Below are 19,506 nucleotides of genomic sequence, written 5' to 3'. Positions count from 1 at the left end.
TCAAAACTTTTGCATTTTGAGTAGAAAAGTAGGAAAAAAAAAAAATACTCAGTGTCTTCTGGGCAAGGACTGAATGTACGGTAACTTTGAGAAAAGGAGGCTTCTGATTCTTCCACGTTGTAAATCTCAGCTAAGTGGTATTTAAACTTTACTGTTGGTGATGACAATTCCCTGAGCCTTCATGATGACAAAAAGACCTACTGATTGATTCGGTCCATCCCTCCATCATTCCGCCAATTCCGTGTACACAAAAACTAGCAGCCAAACCCAGCAGATTAAATTTAAAATGCAACAGATTCAAAGCTCTCTCTCCTCGCCCCATCTGAAACTTGACGGTTTGATTGCAGGCAATCATGAGGACTAGATGTTTTAATGACAACTAAGTACCTCCTAAACTCATCTGACTTCAGTATCTGGAGCTCTAAATCTTTTGACTGACTTTTTTTTGTTGTTTTTTTAAAGTTTTTGAAGTCTTAAATTTGTTTGTCAGTCATTGGCATGCGAGAGCTGGAAACACTCAGGTGAACCTGCACCCTTCTGCATGTCGGTTTTGGGAGGGTTTTGCCACCCTGAGTGACAGCAGGAACCTCCTTTGCCTGCTAGGAGAGCTTTTGGCCCCAGTAGTTTGAAGGGCTTCAAGGCTAAGCAAGTTCCTGTTTGATTTAAACAAGCATCCCCCTCTTTTTGCCTCAAATCTTGATTACATGTGACCTTCAGCATCAAAATGTTAATAAATTACTTTGAGATTGGTTTCTGCTACAGCCTAGTAAAATCTCCTAGCAGATCCGTGTAAAACTGTACCCATGAAAAATGTTTAGGCTACGACCAAAAGAATGTATTTATATACTTAAATGAGCAGGGGAAGGCTTTGCTGTTCTGAAAATTTATGTGGCAATGACCTCACAGAGCTATGACTTAAGGGAATTAAATCCCGCTTCGGATTCTGATCTCTGGGAATACTCGGCCAATGTTCTGTTGAGTGACGCGCACAGGAATGGACGGGTCACCACGACTGGCACCTGGAAACAAGTACTGCCAGGTGTTCTCTGTCCCCTTAGTGTTTCTCTAGGGCTAAGACATACCGCAAGCAGTAAGTAGTGGCCAAAGTATCCTAATGTTGTATTGAATAGTTTGTATCTCTAAGTATTTCCAAAAAACGAATATTCAGAAGATCCCCAGGTGGGGGAAATTCTCTGCAGCGGGCTGAGGGAAAGAATGAGGCAGGAGGAGGCGAGAGGTTCCCTGCTCGGTGTCCAGCAGACGCAGGCAGGGAACCTTTTCCTTACAGAGGTAAAACACACAAGTGCCACAAACCTGGTGGGTGAAACCCACGCGTGTGCTGTCCCACGCTCGGGAGGTGTTAATTCCTTGCGAAAGTCTCTTTGTTTACTGCAGTGCTCGGTTTCTATCTCTGTTCTGGGCTGATGGCCTCACTGCCGCTCGCTCGGCTCCTCAGCTGTGTCTCGCCGATGATCTCAGCCTCGGCCCGAAAGGTTCGCCCTGTCTGCAAGAGGAATCATAATTCAGCCTCCCGGCTCGCTCCCGCTAAGCCTCTGTCGCACACGGAGCACCCCTGGTGACAGCGTGTGCCAGCTACGCTTAGCGGCTTTAGAGTATTGAGTGAACTGTCAGCTTCAAACTCATTTACTTAAGGCTGGGGCTAATCACAGTCCCCAAAGTGACACGCAATCCGTGCTCTTCAGAGCTAGATCCTTCCCTTGCTACGGCGTGCGAGGGTGGTAATGAGTGAGGATCGTGATTTGCTAGCTGGATTGAGCAAGAAATGACAGGTAGGATTTATTTCTCACTTTCCAAACACCTTTATGGAGTTTTCAATTTTTTTCTTTAATTGGCTTCAGTGACAGCTTTCCGCAGGCACCGTGCACGTGCAGGGGGATGGGTCTATGCAGGAAAGGTCTGTTCGTTAAGGCAACGTCTGTAATTGCCTTAGGCTGCCACAGCAATAGCACTAAAAATCCAAGCCTAGCATCATTACAATCCAAAACCCATCTCACTGCGAGTTCGGCCTTTCAGTTAATGATGTTGTTCTTCATGTAGTGTACTGTGCATTGAAGGTGATACTACGATTAATTAGTCTAGGATTGCATGCAGCTCAAAATGGAGCTGTAGCAAGACTACTTTCGCGTTAGCGAAACAAGCTCCACGTGGACATCTATCGGTAAGCAGCCTGCGGAGAAAACTCGAGAGCTGGACGCCCCTACGGTGCCGTGTCCTGTCCCGAGCACCACAACTGCCTCGTGTTAATAACCATGAATATGACCCAATGCGCTCAGCATCGATGGGTGAAGACTTTGTAAAATAGGAAGACCCGTGTAAAGTGACAGCCTGAACTGCACACCAACCCGGTCTGAAAGGAATTTAGAGCAAAGTTAGAACCATTTGTTCCGAGCTGATAAAGCAAGCACAAAACAACACTCTGGGGGTAAGTTTGGGGTGAGCTCTTGCATTTTTCCTGTGACACCAACATTATTTTTCTGAAAATCTGTTCAGTGATGTGGTGGCTGCTAACGGCTCCACAGTCCGTGTGAAGCATGAAGAGCGAGCTCGCCTCGGTAACTGAGACACTCAGCCTATTTTCCACTTTACTGGAGAACAATTGTACAGTAAAACACAGACAACAAAAATTGAGGGAAGTGTAGAGCTGTTTCAGCTGTGAACAAGAATCACTCTAATACTGTCCAGCTGTGTCCAGCCCCGGGAATGTAATGTTTCCAAACAGCCACCCTCAGGAAAATGATTGTTACTCTGCATGTAATAGATTCGGTATTTACAGCCCACCCTTGAGCACTTGGGTTTTTTACATTAACGCTTTTGCTGAAGGTCCCTTTGGCTCAGGCACCAGAGGAGAAGGGATGGGGGCTGCAGGAGGAAAGCGTTAGAAAGAAATTATGAAGTTTTAACTGTACAACAGGTTTGGAGAGCAGCTTCAAAGGATCCCATTAACACAACAGATACGGTGCCAGAACAGAAGTAAACAGAAAAGCCTGTTTAGTTATTGCAGAGTAACTCGGTAGGGACAGTGCATCTAAGGGAACTCTAGCTTTGAGGCACAACATGGTGTTGATTAGTGCAAATAAACCTCTTCAAGAGTCACCTTTCAGCAATTACAATCAGACACCGCCACTGTGAAAGCTTCATTAGCAAATCTTACTCCCAGTGAGAGCAACAAATCTCAGGTACCCCAGAAGTTCTAACTGATGGAGAACTGTCTTGCCTTATTTATTTTCTTCCAAATGAAAGAAGTGGGAAGATAATTACACATTCCCTCATCAGGATAACTAGCATTAAAAATCAAAATAGATCCTCCTGAAGAAAACACAGCTAGTGGTACAGAGTAAGAGATGAGGATAATTTGCCGGTTGAGTACGATGATGTCAGGGTACCTTCATGTTTTACTTTCACCTAAAGGGACAATCTAAACAAATGCAGTGTGTTTTAGATGTTGCTAAAAGAAAGCTATCAAAAGTAAAGATTGTTTCATTTTTGTTAGGATTCTTTTATGAAACACCTGCAAATATCAAAAAACAATTTTGTAGCAGTTTTCTCCTAATCCACTGGTGAAATAGAAAAAACAGTATTTTTAATTCTTTCTTGGTTAAGGAAAAGGCAGTTGGCAGTGCTTTGTTCATCGTCAACGTGCCAAATGCTGGCATGCCAGGGATCACCTACTCCCACAGCTAGTGGGAAGACTTCTTGTTGTTTCTCCTGCCAAAGCACTAACTTCCCATTAAAATACTAGGACGAATTAAGTTTAGTGCTGTTGCTAATTTCAACATGAATTCATTATTTGGCAGCTAAAACAAACATTGCATGCCAGTGTTCCTCCCTAACCTAACCCCTAACCCTCCTCTTGACTCGCTGCTTTGTATATGCTCTAGTTCTTTGTTTACTCTGAGATTTTAATGATAATACAATGGGATAGCAGCAAAATAATTACAGCAACAGTTGCTTTTGTTCTTGTAGTTGTAGTAGGCGAACTTATTAGCACAGTTGTGTGAAACAGCCAGTGAGAAGTTAGATTTTACTGATTTTTCGTTTGGCTCTCTTGTCTCTCTCTAATGGATCCATGGCCAGACAAATGGGGTCCTGCATTGATTCTACCCAGGAATATGTTTGAAGAATAAAGTAACATGAAAATAACCTGTTGGCCACAATCAGTTGAGAAGCAGTCTCCGGTGATCTTGGTCTTCCAATAAAACACTCTGTGCTTCTAAGCTACTGCTTTCTCCGGAGCAACACAGCCTGAAATTTTAGAATAGAGAATAATTAAAACCAAGATAGATGCTACCCATATAAAACTATCAACACCAGTTTTTCTGTTGACTAAATAACGACTGCATGCCTCACCTCTGACACAACTTCTGTTGTGAAATTGGTGCAAACCACAGATGCTTCAGTCAGGTTTGAAGGAACCTTGGAGGTCACCCAAGGCAGCTGCTGCTTGAAGCAGGATCAACACTGGACTCAGACCAGGTTGTTCAGGGCTTTGTTAAGTCTTGAAAAAGCCTTGAAATCTCCAAGGATGGAGGATCCCCTGTGCCTCTGGCTCCCTGCTGTTTTTTATCTTCTGAGTGAAAAATGTTCTCCTTGTACCTAGATTGAACCACCCCTGTTTTACCATCTCTTGTCCTCCTGCCATACAGCATTATGAAGAGCCTGGCTCTGCTGGCTCTGTCTCCCTGCTGACCCCCCCAGGTTACCCCTACGGCTGAGGAAAGGGCAGTAATTGCTTCCCTCCAGCTGCTGGCCGTGCTTCTGTTGGCACAGCCCAGCGTGCTGTTGGCCTTCCTCGCTGCCTCACCTTTAACCTACCCAAGAAGCACTGAGACACTGAGACTGATATTTCTGTCCCTCAGACAGCCAGCAGCCTGTGTCTCCTCCACCGTGGGAAGTTTATTCTGGGAAGTCAGAGCTATTACTGAAGTTTGTGGCGCAAAAAGGGAATGGAAATAACCCATGTGAAATTTCCCACAGAAACTTCACTGCGGGAGGTGGCAGCGGTAATTAATATGCTTCTCCCACGTAGGACTGGGGCGGGAGAAAAGCCCGATAAATGATACCAGTTGACAAAAAAAAAAGGAAGATAAGAGACTGGGGGAAAGCACTGAAGAAAATGGAAATTTGCTGCTGATTCGTTAGGGTCATGGTTTCACCTGCTGACTTTGTAGTCGTAAAATGTGCTGAACGTGGCCATGTAGCTACTACAGGGAAATGTCCAGGAAGGGTATTCCCAGGTGCTGGAACCCACCAGAACCAACTATTGAGAACATCAGCATGAAGTGCTGCTTCAAACAAAAAGCTGCTATTTCAAACAAACCTAAGCACGTGCCATTTTAGGGAGTGTAAGAAGTTCACCATGAAATGTAGTGCTGTTCCCCTGGCTACACGGCAGCTCAGAGCAGATCTCTACCAGCGCTACCAACAAACGTTTTCCCATTCAATGCAGATACGTCTGCTGGAATAAAAACAAAAGCCACAGAGCAAAGCCAGGGAAGTTTGAATTAGAAACCTGCCAGAGAATCTGCCTGGCAGTACTCGGCAGTTGTCGGTTCCTGCTAAAAGTAATTTGGCTCCTCCTGAAAACATGGTATGAACTTCAGGCTGAAAAGTATGTTTACAATTAATATCTTTTCCCACTAACGGACAGAAGTGGAGCACTGACAGCGCAGGGTGCTTAACAGCAGGTAGGACGCTGGATGCTGCACAGGGAGACACTGGCACACAATGACAGCAGAGAGTGCTGGGCCAGGGCTGGGAGGGGAATGGTCTTCACTGTGCTGCCTGTGGCTTGAATGAAGAATTTGTGGTTACCCTCCTGTGTGAGCTGCCTGAGACGTAGAGCACTTCTGGGGAGAAGGGCGAAAGCAGCTGCGACCACCCCAGGTGACGTACCCTGCCCAGGAAAGGCTCCTGTGTCCGGCAGAGAAGGTGCCTGCCAAATAATTTCAGGATATTCCAACTGAGAGCTCTGCAGAAAAGGCGGAGAAATGTTGTACAAGGAATTAGTGCAAATCCCAACTGGAAGAGTGAGTGCCATTACTCTGCTACTGTTCGCAGGGATTTTAAAAGTTTTGTAGCGCTTATTTGAAAGGTCTACCTAGAATAAGCAGCAAAACCCAAAAACCCCACCTTTGAAAACAGACTAAACCATTCATTGGAGATGTTTGGTCTAGGATGGTCTAAGTATTTTAAATCTCAGATTTAAATATTAGACAAGCCTAATGACCAGAGCCCCATAGGATATTCCCTGCCTTTAATGTTAGGCTCAAGGTGAGAGGATGCTTTAGTGCTTCCAAATTCTTCCTTTAAGAAGAGATGATACTTTAGATTTGAATCTATGTTAGTTTGTAGTCTTCATGTGTAATAAAGACATTGGGAAAAAAGTAAAATGGAGTTTCTGTGCTTGGAGGGAACTTCTGGTAAACATCGTCTCTAGTGGAATTACATTACCAGTGACAATGAAGAGTTGCCAAAAATACACAAATATATCTATCTCAGGAGGGGAAGCTATTAATGAGATTGTCCTTCTATGAGTAATCCTGTATCCAGACCACCTCCTATGAGATTAGCCTTTGAAGAAACAAGCCTACTGAGAAGCCATGCTGTGTTAGAGAGGGAGTTGTGTGAAGCAATTAACCACAGGAACCGCGATGCTGATTGCAAGTAGCTGCTGATCCGGCAAGGGAAACCGATGTACCAAAAACAAGGGAAGACAGAGGCAAGGCATTAGAGAGTCATGCAATGCCATAGCGTGGAACAAACGATGGGTCACACTGTGCCCCCCATGCGCAAGACGGTGTGTTTCCAAAAACAGCTTGGTTCTAGTTTTGTTAAGATGTGCTTTGCTTTGTTCAAATAGGTCGGTTCTAGTTTTGTGAACTCATGCCTGAGTTAAGACATAAAAGAGGCAGAAATAAGTAAGAAAGCATGGCAGATCACTGACACGCTACAGAAAATAAGGACAAATAGAAAAATAAATCATGGTGAGGCAGTGTGTCTTTCAATGCAGTAGACGATTTCACATCTGACTTCTATTTCAAGGGTGCTGTTGTGACTATCCTGTGTTACACAATTTATCCAGTGCATAACGCTTTTCCGGTGCGGAGCTGGCATGAGAACAATGCTAAGCAAGCTGGCAAACTTGGCTCTGCGTTTACTACAAACTGCAGTTTTTCTAAGTTTTCATTCCACTGATGGACTTTCATTCCAGCCAATTTCAAAGGCTGATAGTTCACCAGGAAGCAAAGCCAGTGCAGGTATCTTCCTTTGGGTGGCGGGAGGGAGAGATAAGTATACAAGTGGATATGTAAATGTGAACTGTAATTGGAAATTTTAAGACTTACAACTAGAATCATGAGATGCCTGAGAATTTGGAAGTTCGTCCAAAGCACAATAACCCAGAATTTTGCTGTTTCAACCACACAACTTGCCACTGTGTGAAGAATTGAGAAAAAAAAAAAGAAATTAAAAAGAAAACAAGAACATAAATATTGTGAAACCGGGCAAAGGCTTTAGGGAACAACCTAAGCACTTAAAACACACGGTAGTATCTTAGTGTCTATCCAAGCGTATTTACCCTGTTCACTGCAATGGCATTCAAAGTCAGAGTTGACGTGCGGGTTTCCCACTGAAGTAGAGGGGAGGTCTGCTTGTCCTCACTATAATTTTTAATTGAATTTACGTTCAGTCAGCATAACATGATTGCTCTAAAGATGGCTTCTGTCTGCTCGTAATCAGGCTTAAAACTCAATTAGTAGCTGCAGCATCTAACAATATTTCAGCACTTGCCAGAAGGCTCGACCAGCATCTGGCGAGCTGTGAGTAACCAGTTCAGCAGGCGCTTCATTGTGGAGCGGGGACGGGCTCCCCCGGCCAGCGCGGCGGCCACCCTCCCCGGCAGCACCGTCCCTGGGACCGGTGTCCCGGCGTGCTCCCTCCGCCATCCCTCCTTGCACTAAATACTGTATCACAACAGCGTTAACGCAACATCATTCACACCTTCACTTCGCAGTGTTTATCAATTTCTTGAAGACACACACTTGATAGGAAAGCTGCTGAGATGATAATAAGGCTTTTGATTTATTTATGTGAGGATTATTTTTTTTTTTTTAAATCTAGAAGAAATTAATTGTACCCTAATCAACAATTGTAATAACCAATAAGCCTCATGCAAAGCTGTGTGACCATTAGGTGATGAAGCCCTAGATGAAGCCTCTGTTCCTTCCTAAGGCTTTTACGTTTCATTTCTGCCCTCCTGACCCTGATAAACTCATTTTTGGAGTATACCCTTACCACAAAATAAATTGTAGCTCTTTTTCTCTCCTCCCTCCTTTTAAGGTGTGCCCAGTTTTCCTGTTTCTTGTATCATAACATTTACCCAGAAAATTATCAAACATTGGTATTCATGTGATGGTGTCAATATTTATGTGAAATACCAATTTTAGTGTCTGTACAGATGATTGACCTTGGGTGTAGGTACTGTGTAACTTGATTAACAGCAGGTAAATAACAAATGTGTCATGTTGTGAATTATTACAGAAAATGGGTAGACATTTGTAATTTGAAGACATCCAGGAGAGAAGACTTGGAAGACGTAAATAAAAATTCTGCCAGCAAAGGAACACTTAAAATTGTATTGTCTTGCATTTTATATTTGCCCACGTAACCTGGGACAGTAACTTACTCAAAAAAATGCCTCAAACATAGTTCCAATCATTTTGTCAAAATGATTCAGTCTACTTTATGTACGAATTTTGGAGCAAAAGCATGTGTCCTTGGAACACTTTACATCTCTTTTATTAAACTTCCAGTCATTCCTGTACAGGAGTTGTGTGAACAACTTGTCCTTTAGATGTGTTTTCCTTCTGCGTTCCCTTCGCAGCTATTTATCTGATCACTGCTTTCATTTATACTTATATTCTATTCTTAATGAAAACTGTTGGGCAGGGATCACCAAAGGACTTTCTACGTACACATGAAGTTTAATGCCGTCCTCTGCCATTACCATCAAGTGCAATTACTTTCTTTGCGCTGGTATCTTCAGAGGCCTGAAGACTGACGTGAGGCAAGCGTAGCACACTGTCTCCAAGGCCACGATAACCTTTTATGTCCCCGCCATACCTCACACTCTACAAAGGTGTCTGCTTCTGTCACCAGTTTTCTTGACAATCACCCAGAAATCCTGCAGATGGATGTTCATTTTATCCTGGTTTCCTTCCTGCCAGGTAGATCTCCTGTTGTGGACACCCCACGGCAGGTGGCTCTACCACAGGGTCATGCACCTCGGCCGGGGCAGCGTCCAGCACAGCCGCGTTTTCACTGTACACCAGGAGAGATGACTGGAGCAACCATGGGGCTTCCAGGAATCACAGAATAGTTTGGGTTGGAAGAGACCTTCAAAGGTCATCTAGTCCAACCCGCCTGCAATGAGCAGGGACATGTGCAACTAGATCGGGTTGCTCAGAGCCCCACCCAACCTGACCTTGAATGTTTCTGGAGATGGGGCATCTACCACCTCTCCGAGCAAACTGTGCCAGGGCTTCCCCAGCCTCATTGCAAAAAATTTCTTCCTTACATCTAATCTAAATCTTTGCTTTTAGTTTAAGACCATTACCCCTTGTCCTGTTGCAACAGGCCCTGCTGAAAGGGCCATTTTTCTTTTAAGTCCCCTTTAAGTACTGGAAGGCCGGACCCTTCTCTTCTCCAGGCTGAACAACCCCAACTCCCTCAGCCTGCCCTCACAGGAGAGGTGCTCCAGCCCTCTGGACATTTCCGTGACCCTCCTCTGGACCCGTTCCAACAGGTCCATGTCCTTCCTGCGCCGAGGGCCCCAGAGCTGGACGCAGGTGCTCCAGGTGGGGTCTCACCAGAGCGGAGGGGCAGAATCACTTCCCTCCGACCTGCTGGCCACGCTTCTTGGGATGCGGGCCAGGGCACGGCTGGCCTTTTGGGCTGCGAGCACACACTGCCGGCTTTTCACCCACCAGCGTCCCCAACTCCTTCTCGGCAGGGCTGCTCTCAGTCCCTTCAGCACCAGCCTGTACCGATACCGGGTGTTGCCCCAGCCCTGCACTTGGCCTTGTTGAACCTGATGAGGCTCACACGGTCCCGCTCCTCGAGCAAGGCCCGACCCCTTGCTGGAGAACGCCACAACCAAGACAGGCCCATCCCCGAAACCCCCCGCCTGGCCAAGCGTCGACCTTAAAATGGCGCCGCGCACGACGGGCGCTGAGGGTCCGGGGAGGGGGCGTGGCCTCGGGCGGGAGGGGGCGTGGCCTCGGGGCGGGGGTGCGGCTGCCGCCAGCGTCGCCGGGGACAGCGCCCCCCGCCCCGCCCCGCCGTGACCTCAGTGCGCGCACCGGGCGCGCGGCCCTCACGTGACGCAGGTAACGGTCCCCCGCCCCGCCGCTCCCTCGGCGCGGCCTGTGCCCCGGGCGGCGGTGCCGCTGCCGGTGCCGCTGTCTACGGACGGGCTGGAGCCTCCCCGCCCCCGCAGGTCTGTCAGCGCCGGCGAGGGGCGGGGGACGGCGGGCCTGGCGGATGGCCCCGACCCGGCTCGGCGGGCTGTGGGCGGTGTGGCGGGGCCCGGCCCGGCCCGGCTCGGCCCATGTAAGCGTACCGGGCGGCCGGGGTGACCATCCCCCCGCGCAGGCCCCCGGGGCGGCTGGCGCTGCTTTGCCGTGCTGTTGTGGGGGGTCGCGCCGCAGGGCCGGGCCGGTCCCCGAAACGCGGCCTGCCGGCGGGGAGCCGCCGTTCGGGGTGAGGGGGAACGGCGGAGCCCTCCCGGGCCGGGCTCCAGCGGTATCTCAGCACCGTCGTGGCTGCGACCGCCTTGACATCCTCACTGGCTCCGGCCTCCGGTGGCGGCCAAGGTGACCAGGACACCGGTGTAGCAAGGTGTTGCCGGGTGGCCGTGGGAGGACACGTCCTTGTGTTAGGGGCAGGGGCGGAATGATAAAACCGACCCCTTCCAGATATCCCCCCCCTTGCTCTTTCACAACGTTTTGGTGGCCGAGAGTCTGTGGTGATGTTGCCCCTTTGGTACCCGCTAAAGGCGGATTTTCTTCAGAGGCGAGTGGTATATTGGGTACTTTAATGGCACGGAGATGCCGCAGTTGCCCCAGACTTAGAGGGTGTGTTGTGTGGGGAACCCACAGCTTGTAAATTTCCTCCAGGTCAACTTTTTGGATGGAGAATTATGCTGCTTTATACAGTGTGGCACATCTGTGCTGGAAGGAAAAGAAACGTTTATCACGTGGAGGTACATATTCCTGAAGAAGCCTTATTGGATAAGGATATTCCATGCCTCTCTAGTTTCAATTATCCATGACAGACTTTTGGAGATACTTTATTATCCTCATCCTTTTTTTCCCTTCTATCAGCCTTGTTTTCTTAGAATTATTCAATCTTAAGAAGAGCTTTAGGACTGAGTTATATGGGGAATATAGGAGAAAATTACCATGATAGTGGATGAAGAAGTATTTTTGTGAAATACAGACCAGATGTATTAATGACTACTTCTGCAGAGCCCAAAGAACATTTAGCATTGGTAGCAGGACTTCATGTATGTGTTAAGAAGCTCGGTAAGGGTACTGGCAATACCAGAATATTGTTTCATATGATACCAGCCTGTGTAATGTATTTATGTTTAAAGTGATCTTGAAAAAATCTAGATAAACACTTTGCTTTCAGAAGTGTCTTGCTGTCTTTTTCATATGCTTCTATTACCCTCTAGATACCTGTGTAGAATAATTCAGAAGACTGTCTGTGACATTAGGTCACTTCTAGAGTTGAAAGTGCCAAGGTGAAAGCTAGCTCTTAGCTTGAGCCACATATGCTGTACTGCAGAACAGCTGCAGAAATTTTCAACTGCTAAGGGCTTTCATTTACTTCCACCATTTTAAGGGTGCTTTGCTGCATTAAATATCAGGTTATTCTTTTGGTTCAATGCTTCTTTCTTATTTTTGACCTCCGGTAGAGAGTTAATTAATATCTTCCTTTAGGTTGCTCTTAGCTCAGCTTGATTCCTTGCCAATCACTGCTTTTATCTCAGGGTTGATTTAGGAAACATAGCGGAGTGGAACAATCCTAACTATTTCTGACTTCTGCCTGCTGTCCTGTGTGCTGATTTTTGACTGACAGTCTCAAGGCTGAGTGGGCTGGAATGGTCTATGATCATGCTGGTGGTCTCCGATTTGTTTAGCTGCTGACAGCTGACATCTGTGCTGAAGAGCGGTGTGTGCGAAAGGAAGAACTAGGAAGAAGTCAGCTTTGTTGAGTGAAATTAATCTGTAGTTGAAATCTGACTGGAATTACACAGTTGGTGGCTTTGTCCATTTTTATTTCATACCTGCATAAAAACAAAGTCATATTTTTTCATAAGGTGGGCATAACATTTGCGATAACAGTTTTCTTTACCCATGATCTTCATATCTTCACAGGATTGACATAACCCATATCCACTCTTATAGGTTGCGTACTCAGTAGTTACAGCTTGAAGTATGGCTCTTACCCCATTTTGAAATTTAAATGGAACTGAAGTGACTAGTACCACTTATAAACTCTTTGTGTCTGTTATAAATTATGTCATTTACACTCATTTTCAAATCTCCATGACAAATTGTTGTTATTTTGCTATGCATTCTTTGCTAACTGCTAGGAGAAAGATCTACACATTCTCCAGGTAGACATATTAGGAAAAAAGCATGTGAAATTACCTGTTCTTAAGAAGCTTGCCGGTGTAGTATGATAAACTGAGAAAAATGGTCTTCTCATTCCTTTCTCTTCCAGCTGTTTGCTAAGCACTGTAAATGGGGGTGGGTAACCCTTTAGGAATGTGTGTCCACCCCTCAGGTATGTGTGCAGAAGTTTCGTAGTAGAGGATGGGACTTGCGGGGAATAAGATAGGTGGAATAATCATTTCTATCGGAATGGGCACAAAGTCTTAAATGCCGTGGCGACCTCTCAGTTCTTACTTTTGTAATGTGTTGAAATCTTACTAAGTTTTGCAAAATGACGTGATGTGTGCATAGTGTTTTTTAGTGCCATTGCATTTTAAAGAAAATTATGTATGCAGACAATATATTAACTCTGTCAGTGTTGTCCCAGTTGTTCTGAGCTTTTGTAGGACTTAATCTGCTTTCAAAATGGTGCTGACAGTATTTATGTTCCTACAGTTGCCTAGGGGCCCTAATCATAGACAGGGTGTGGACGCTGGAGGAAATCAGTGTCGTAATAAGCTTTGAATCTGTGAAATGGGAAATGACAAGTGGATATAGGTAGATGGGAAATAATGCTAGTGTATAGGGCTTTCAGCATATCGTTAGCCTAACCATTGCTAATTTGCTGAAAATACCAAGTGAGGAAAGAAGAGTGTGTGATTTTGAGGTTTTGGGGGTTTTGTAGGTTTAAAGGAGGATCATATACTAGTTTTGGTGATACTGCCCTGGGAGAACACATTTTCCATGATGCCTAGATACATGGAAAGTAAACAAGTGCTTGTTTAGAAAATTCGGTAAATGGATGATGGCAGCTGGTGTTACGAGCGAAGTATCAGGTCTGCTAGTGGATGAGAGTGAGAAGGCTCCAGAAATCTCAAAAGAGGAGACAAGGGAATTTGGTGTGATAAAGGAGGAGAGTTCACTGCCAGGATGATACAGTTAAATGCACCAAATAGGAAAGGGATCAAGTCAGCAGCTTTCAAAATAGATGTTGGGTTAAAAATGTCATGTTAAATATGTGATGCCAGAGAAAAGCATGTGGTAATACTGTTTTATTTAGTAGGAGCCTTTTTTTTTTCTTTCTTTTTCTTTTTAAGAGCAAAGTTCATTTTTAAATTGCATGATGAAAAATATGGTGGTTCTTGTCCCTTACAAATGTAGGAGTTTTATAGCTGTATATTTCCTCTTTGGGAGGAAGAGGAGGAAGAGGAAAAACAGTGAGAAAATAATGTAATGGGATTAAAATACAGAAAACATTTATACAGAATTTTTAAGGTACCTGTTACTTCTTGAATTAGAGATAAAATAATCTTTACATGTAATAGGTAACATAAAATTTGATTTATGACTGAAAATGACAGTGTTACTTTTAAAACACTTTAAAGGTCATTGGGCAGCTCAGTACTTTCGTTTGGTTTTAGCAATTGTTCAACTAGTCACAGTGAACAACAAAAAACTTGTATTTTACCTTCTGACCAAATAAATTATTTCTCCAGGTGGACAATAAAACAAATGAGAGACACCTCAGAGTTGAATCTGAAATTTTCTTCCTTTTAATTAGTATCCTACCCTTTATGTTCTTGTAGCTTTCCCAATACTTCTAAAGTGAAAACAAAACTAATAATTTATTTTCACATTATTGCTATTCCTTTGCAATTTCAGCAACTTCAGCATTAAGATTCTACTGTTTTTGTTCTAATTGTAAGCTACATTTGTTCTTTTTGTTCTGAAGGTGAGATTGGATTCTCTTTGCTAGCGCTGGAGCTGATGGTGTTCAGCATTCCTGGGATTCAACACTTACTGTTTTTCTCACTGTGGTCAAGATTACAGAGAATCTGCTGTCCTTGTTAAAAAGCTCATAAGGGGTCACTGGAAGGACAAGATAAATATTGCTAGTTAGGAAAGCAAATTAAACTGAGCCTTTTCATAGCATAACTCTGTTTGGTTGAAGGTTAATGTCAATACGAACACTTAACTAACACTTTTAATTATTTGTCAGCTCCATTATCCACGTATGCTCCACGTATGCTCTGTGGCATACATTTGAGGTAGCAGACTTTTTTTCAGCCACTGTGATTGAGGTTGATGCGGTTCATTGAACCTACCCCAGTTTTGCTTGGTAAAAGGCCACAGCTTTCTACAAGAAGAGACAGCAGTTACAGTTGCCAAGAGCTTCAGAGAAGTCAATGATTAGCAGACTCATTTGTTCCCAGGGAACCAGGGGCTCAGAGGGCATGTGTTACAAGTGGTATCATGATTGCTTCAGGAACCAGGATGATGTTATCAGTTACGGAAGCTGTGAGTTGGGGATGGCCATCAGCAACACTTCCACTGCTGTAAGTGTAGCTCTACAATCAGTCATGGAGTGGCCTCTGTCCTGAAAAGAACTTCATGCCTAGGCCTGAGCTTCGTTGAAGAATGCTCTAGCTGTAAACCTTGGTTTTCACTGTGAAGCTAAACTGCATCTGCAATTCATTTGCTCTTTTTCTGATTAGATTTTCTTTTGTCTTTATTAATAGACTTGGATCTTCTGTCTAATAAACAAACATGAGTCATCTGAAGTTGTTTGCGGCTAGGCTGAAGTGGCATGGCATTAAACTTCTGGAAAAGCAAGATACAGCCAGAAGGGTATTTGTACATGGCCAACGGTATGCTTCATCAGGAAGCTCAGAACCATTCCTGAGTGGGAGTAATTCAAATTACGTGGAGGAAATGTATTATGCATGGCTTGAAAACCCAAAAAGTGTACATAAGGTAAGTCTAAAACTTTACTGTACTCAATAATATTAGGTTAGAGTCCAATCGATTTTTTTGTTTTTTAACTTGTTTTATAAAAAGTCCAGAAAAAGGTCTTGTATGAAACAAAAAATGTGAAACTAATTTCCCACTTATTGATTGTTGTAAGATGTGATATTGCAGCAGAAAAAGTACAGAGGAGCCACAGGCATGGTAAGCTGAGCAGAAAGAATGAGAAGTCCAGACCATAGTAAGCTGCTCAGAAACTTCCAGCATTCCTCCATGGAAATAATGTTCAAGTAGTCTAAGTAATTAGTTACATCTGGAAGAAGACCCAAGAAATAAAATATTTTTAATTTTGTGGTTTATTGTAATAAGGTTGTATCAGAGGATATGTTACGTTTAAGTAGAATGTGTTTGCCGTGGTTTGGGCTGGGCTGGCCACTGAAACGAACGGCAGATGTTCTCTTTAACCTCTCTCCTCTTCAGAGAAGGGAGAGCATCTCGCTTCGCAGGAGAGGAGAGAAAATGAGAGAGAGACTTATGAGTTGAAAAGAAACTAAACTATTTTATTGAAATATTAATAATAGAATAATAAAAAGAAAAAATAATAATATTAATGAGAAAATAATGAAATATATATACAATATATACAAACCCAGGATCTCCCAGGATGATGATCATTCATCATCAGGCATTGGGAAAGTCCCAGACTGGACTCAGTGACAGACGGGAGCTGGACTCAGGATCTGGAGTCAGGAATGCATGGATCGGGATCAAAGGCAGACAAACAGGCAGAGTCCTCTTCAGAACGGGCATTGAAGAAAGAGGCCTGACCCTTTGATCCCTCAGCTTTTATACTGAGCATGGAATGGGCAGATGGGGTGGAATACCCCGTTGGTCAGTTTTGGGTCACCTGTTCCATCCGCTCCTCCCCATGGGTGCGACCCCTCTATGCTTTTCCGCTTCTGACCCTCCAACTTGGTGCCTAACACAGTTAGCTGACCTTGGTTATTATGTTAATAAGTATAATCAGGAGCCTCTCTGCATGATTCCTTTGTATTAACTACATTATCTGCTAGAAGCCAACACTGTCTGAAAAATATGCAGTTAGTTTCAGAGAGGTGGTTAGTTAGAAGAGGCTTAGCTGAAAAGTAAAATTACTGAAAATTAGTTCTGTTTTACCTCAAAGCAGGACAGTGTTGGTGTCGATACTTCTAAACTTTCTGAAGAAGGTGAAATGTTCAGTTTCCTTTAGGTAGCTGTGGAAATTGTAACCTTAAAACTGAGTCTGAAATTGTCAGAAAAGCTGCCTTAAGTGTCTTGAAAAGTATTAGTTCAGTCTCTCTCTCTCCGGGCGACATACATTTGTTTGGTTGGTTTTTTAATTTGAATCTATTGCCCAAATCCTTTCTTTGGGAAAAATGCATGGACTTTACAAGCTTTCTGCTGACAAGGAAGGCTCACTTATGGTGATACATGTATAGGAACTTAAGAAGCTGATGAGAAGTCTGATAAATTCTAAGACAGACAAGTAATTTTCTAGAGAAGTAATGTGAATTGTGCCCAAAATGTTTACCAAATTAGCTGTGCGTTCCCTTATTCTTGAGGCACATATATTAAAATGTCACTTAGAAGTTGTTGCTCGAAGTCTGATAATCTATCTATGAGGAAGCGACGCATGCTGAGGAAAGAAAAAAGGAGACTAAAAAAAGCAGTTTTGTAGCTGGGTCTTTTTGGATGTTGCATATGATTTTAGTCTTGTTGGAAGGTGACGTATGCAGTTACAGCTCTGAAGACTGAATGTTATTCATGTAGAAGATAGATCCTAGGCTTTTGGTGTAATACCTTAACTGGGAACCGAAGAGACCTTCTCCAGGGGTGGTTCCTCTCGTCGCCTCTGTTACTGAGCCGTCATCATGGGCTGCAGGCCTCCCGGAGCTGGCCAGGGTGCTGAACGAACGGCCGGGAGCTGGCCAGGGAGCTGAACGACAGGGCCGGTCCCTCAATCAGGCCCCGCCTAAAGGCCAGCCACGTCCGCTGCCGGGCCGGGAAACTTTCCCGGCACAACCGCCCTAGCAAAAAGCAAAGGCTTCTGGTAAATTTCGACCTGCTTATTATTTTGCTGATACTTAGGGGTAGATGGAAGCGCTAGAAATCCTGCTAAAAGACTATCCAGTTCATCTGGCAGTTCAGGCCCAGTTGGGCGATGGATCCTGATGAGGTGATGCAGTTGGTAGGTGGAACAGTGACCAATAAATTAGCAGAAGTGAACTGACAGAGGAGTATAAATGTGCTGGTGGAGCAGAGTTTGGCCTAGGGTGTGTAACCCAGGTAATTCAAGATGCATTTTAAAAATGTATGAATTCTTTTCCAGGTTAACTGTATGTAATATACTTTCAACAGTAATGAACTGAAGTAGTTTCACTGTGTGCCTGGTTTATGAGGCTTAAAATAATATGATTGATGGACATCATGGATTACTTTACAGCTATTCTTGCCTAAATAATTAGGTTTTTCACAGCCCAGAAAAAAGAGGGGGAGGAGAATGATGCTGATTAATTTTACTTTGTTTCATCAACAAAATTCATTTTTGGTTTCTCGAAAACTATCTCATTTCATCACCTGAAAGCTGTAAATACCTACATAAGATTTTTGCTGACAGAAATCGTTCAATTTGGTCTTTAATAGAACAGATTAAAAATGCTGAGAGTTGAGCTTACCTTGTTTTATTTAAAATACAGAAAAAATTATGCTGTAGTTTGATGACTGGAGGCAAGTTGTGAATTTGTCATTCTGCAACAGCAAGTGGTGGAAGCGTTGGAAAATAACATCAAGAGACACCAGTGGCTTATGTGGTGTTAATAATTTGTTAATAATTTGACTCTCTGCAGGCCGCTCATATTTCACTGTTTTATCCAGTATGTCCAGCATGGTTTAGAGAGCCAATTTGTGCTAGATGTTTAGATGTTACATTCTCTTTCCTCTTTTTTCTTCTTTATTTCTTGTTTTTCCTCAAGTTTCTTCTTGGATATCTCGTTCTTATCAGAGGGGGTGTTCCTCCTTCTAGCTGATGAGATGAAAAAGCTTTATTTTTTCCTGGGCTTTAAAAATCACACTCTGTAATGTGTGACTTTTACCTAGAAACTCCAATTAGTCAAGATTCCTCAAATTATTTCCGTCTCAGAAGATTTGACTGGACACATCTTCCCACGTCTGCTTATTTGAAACTGTTTGAAGTATGGCTGTCACATTCCAATGAGCATATTCCTGTTGCTAACGGTTTTTCTAAGAATCTCTCCTTTCTACGTATACCATGGCTATATATCAAGGAATATGCATTTAAATCCATAGGAGAATGTATTCTTTGTGCAAATATGTTCTTGATGATTTCCTACTTTTCCTTGTCTTTTGAATTTTCTATCCTTAGAGTAGCCAAAACAACAATCAGAGTAAATTGACATGGGCTCTGAAGAAGGCATCATTATTTCTCCTTGAAGCACAGTGTCAGGGCCATGGATCATAAGGGAGAAGCTTGACAAGGCTCAGTTATTACTATCACAAGATTAATTACAAAACTGCATGGTTGGATATTGAGTATATAATGCCTGCCATGCTATCCTGTATGCAGCTGCTCTGCCATGATTGTATAATCACTTCCTTGGTTTATGTACTTGGAAAAACTGTGGTGGTTTTGTTTTGTTTTGACTTCATCTTTTTTTTTTTTCTTTTTTTTTTTTTTTTTAAATGATGTAGTGATGCTTAGTATGTGTCTTCTAGGGCTTTGTCATGACAGTAGAAAAAACTCCAAACCATCAAGGTAACTAATATGTTACTTGTTATTCGAAGTGCAATGCTGTTTATTATATGAAAGCAGAATGTTGCCACTGAATCACTTGAATTGTATTATATTACTTGAGAAAATAATGGTTAACTACAATATAGATTTGCTGACAGGAAAAAAAAAAAGGAACGTATCATGTATCACCACAGTAGTTTATTTTTCACAGATGTATTTTTCTATTATAAG

At 43.6% G+C, this 19,506-nt stretch overlaps 1 protein-coding gene across 5 annotated transcripts in view; it reads left to right on the top strand.

Moving 5' to 3' along the window:
• Nucleotides 1-15,287: 15,287 nt before the first annotated feature.
• Nucleotides 15,288-19,506, top strand: part of OGDHL (oxoglutarate dehydrogenase L) — a 51,067-nt gene continuing 46,848 nt past the window's right edge. For 3 of the 5 annotated variants that reach the window (XM_074154361.1, XM_074154360.1, XM_074154359.1), the window contains exon 1: nucleotides 15,411-15,494. In XM_074154361.1, coding sequence (XP_074010462.1) covers nucleotides 15,453-15,494 — 42 coding nt within the window. In that variant the 5' untranslated portion in view covers nucleotides 15,411-15,452. Of the gene's footprint in view, nucleotides 15,495-19,506 lie in introns of all 5 variants that reach the window. The other 2 variants (XM_074154358.1, XM_074154362.1) reach the window with 2 other exon arrangements.

The sequence above is a fragment of the Numenius arquata genome, chromosome 10, assembly GCF_964106895.1.
Source record: "Numenius arquata chromosome 10, bNumArq3.hap1.1, whole genome shotgun sequence".
Lineage (NCBI taxonomy): Eukaryota > Metazoa > Chordata > Aves > Charadriiformes > Scolopacidae > Numenius > Numenius arquata.
This window is presented reverse-complemented; position numbering and strand designations above follow the sequence as displayed.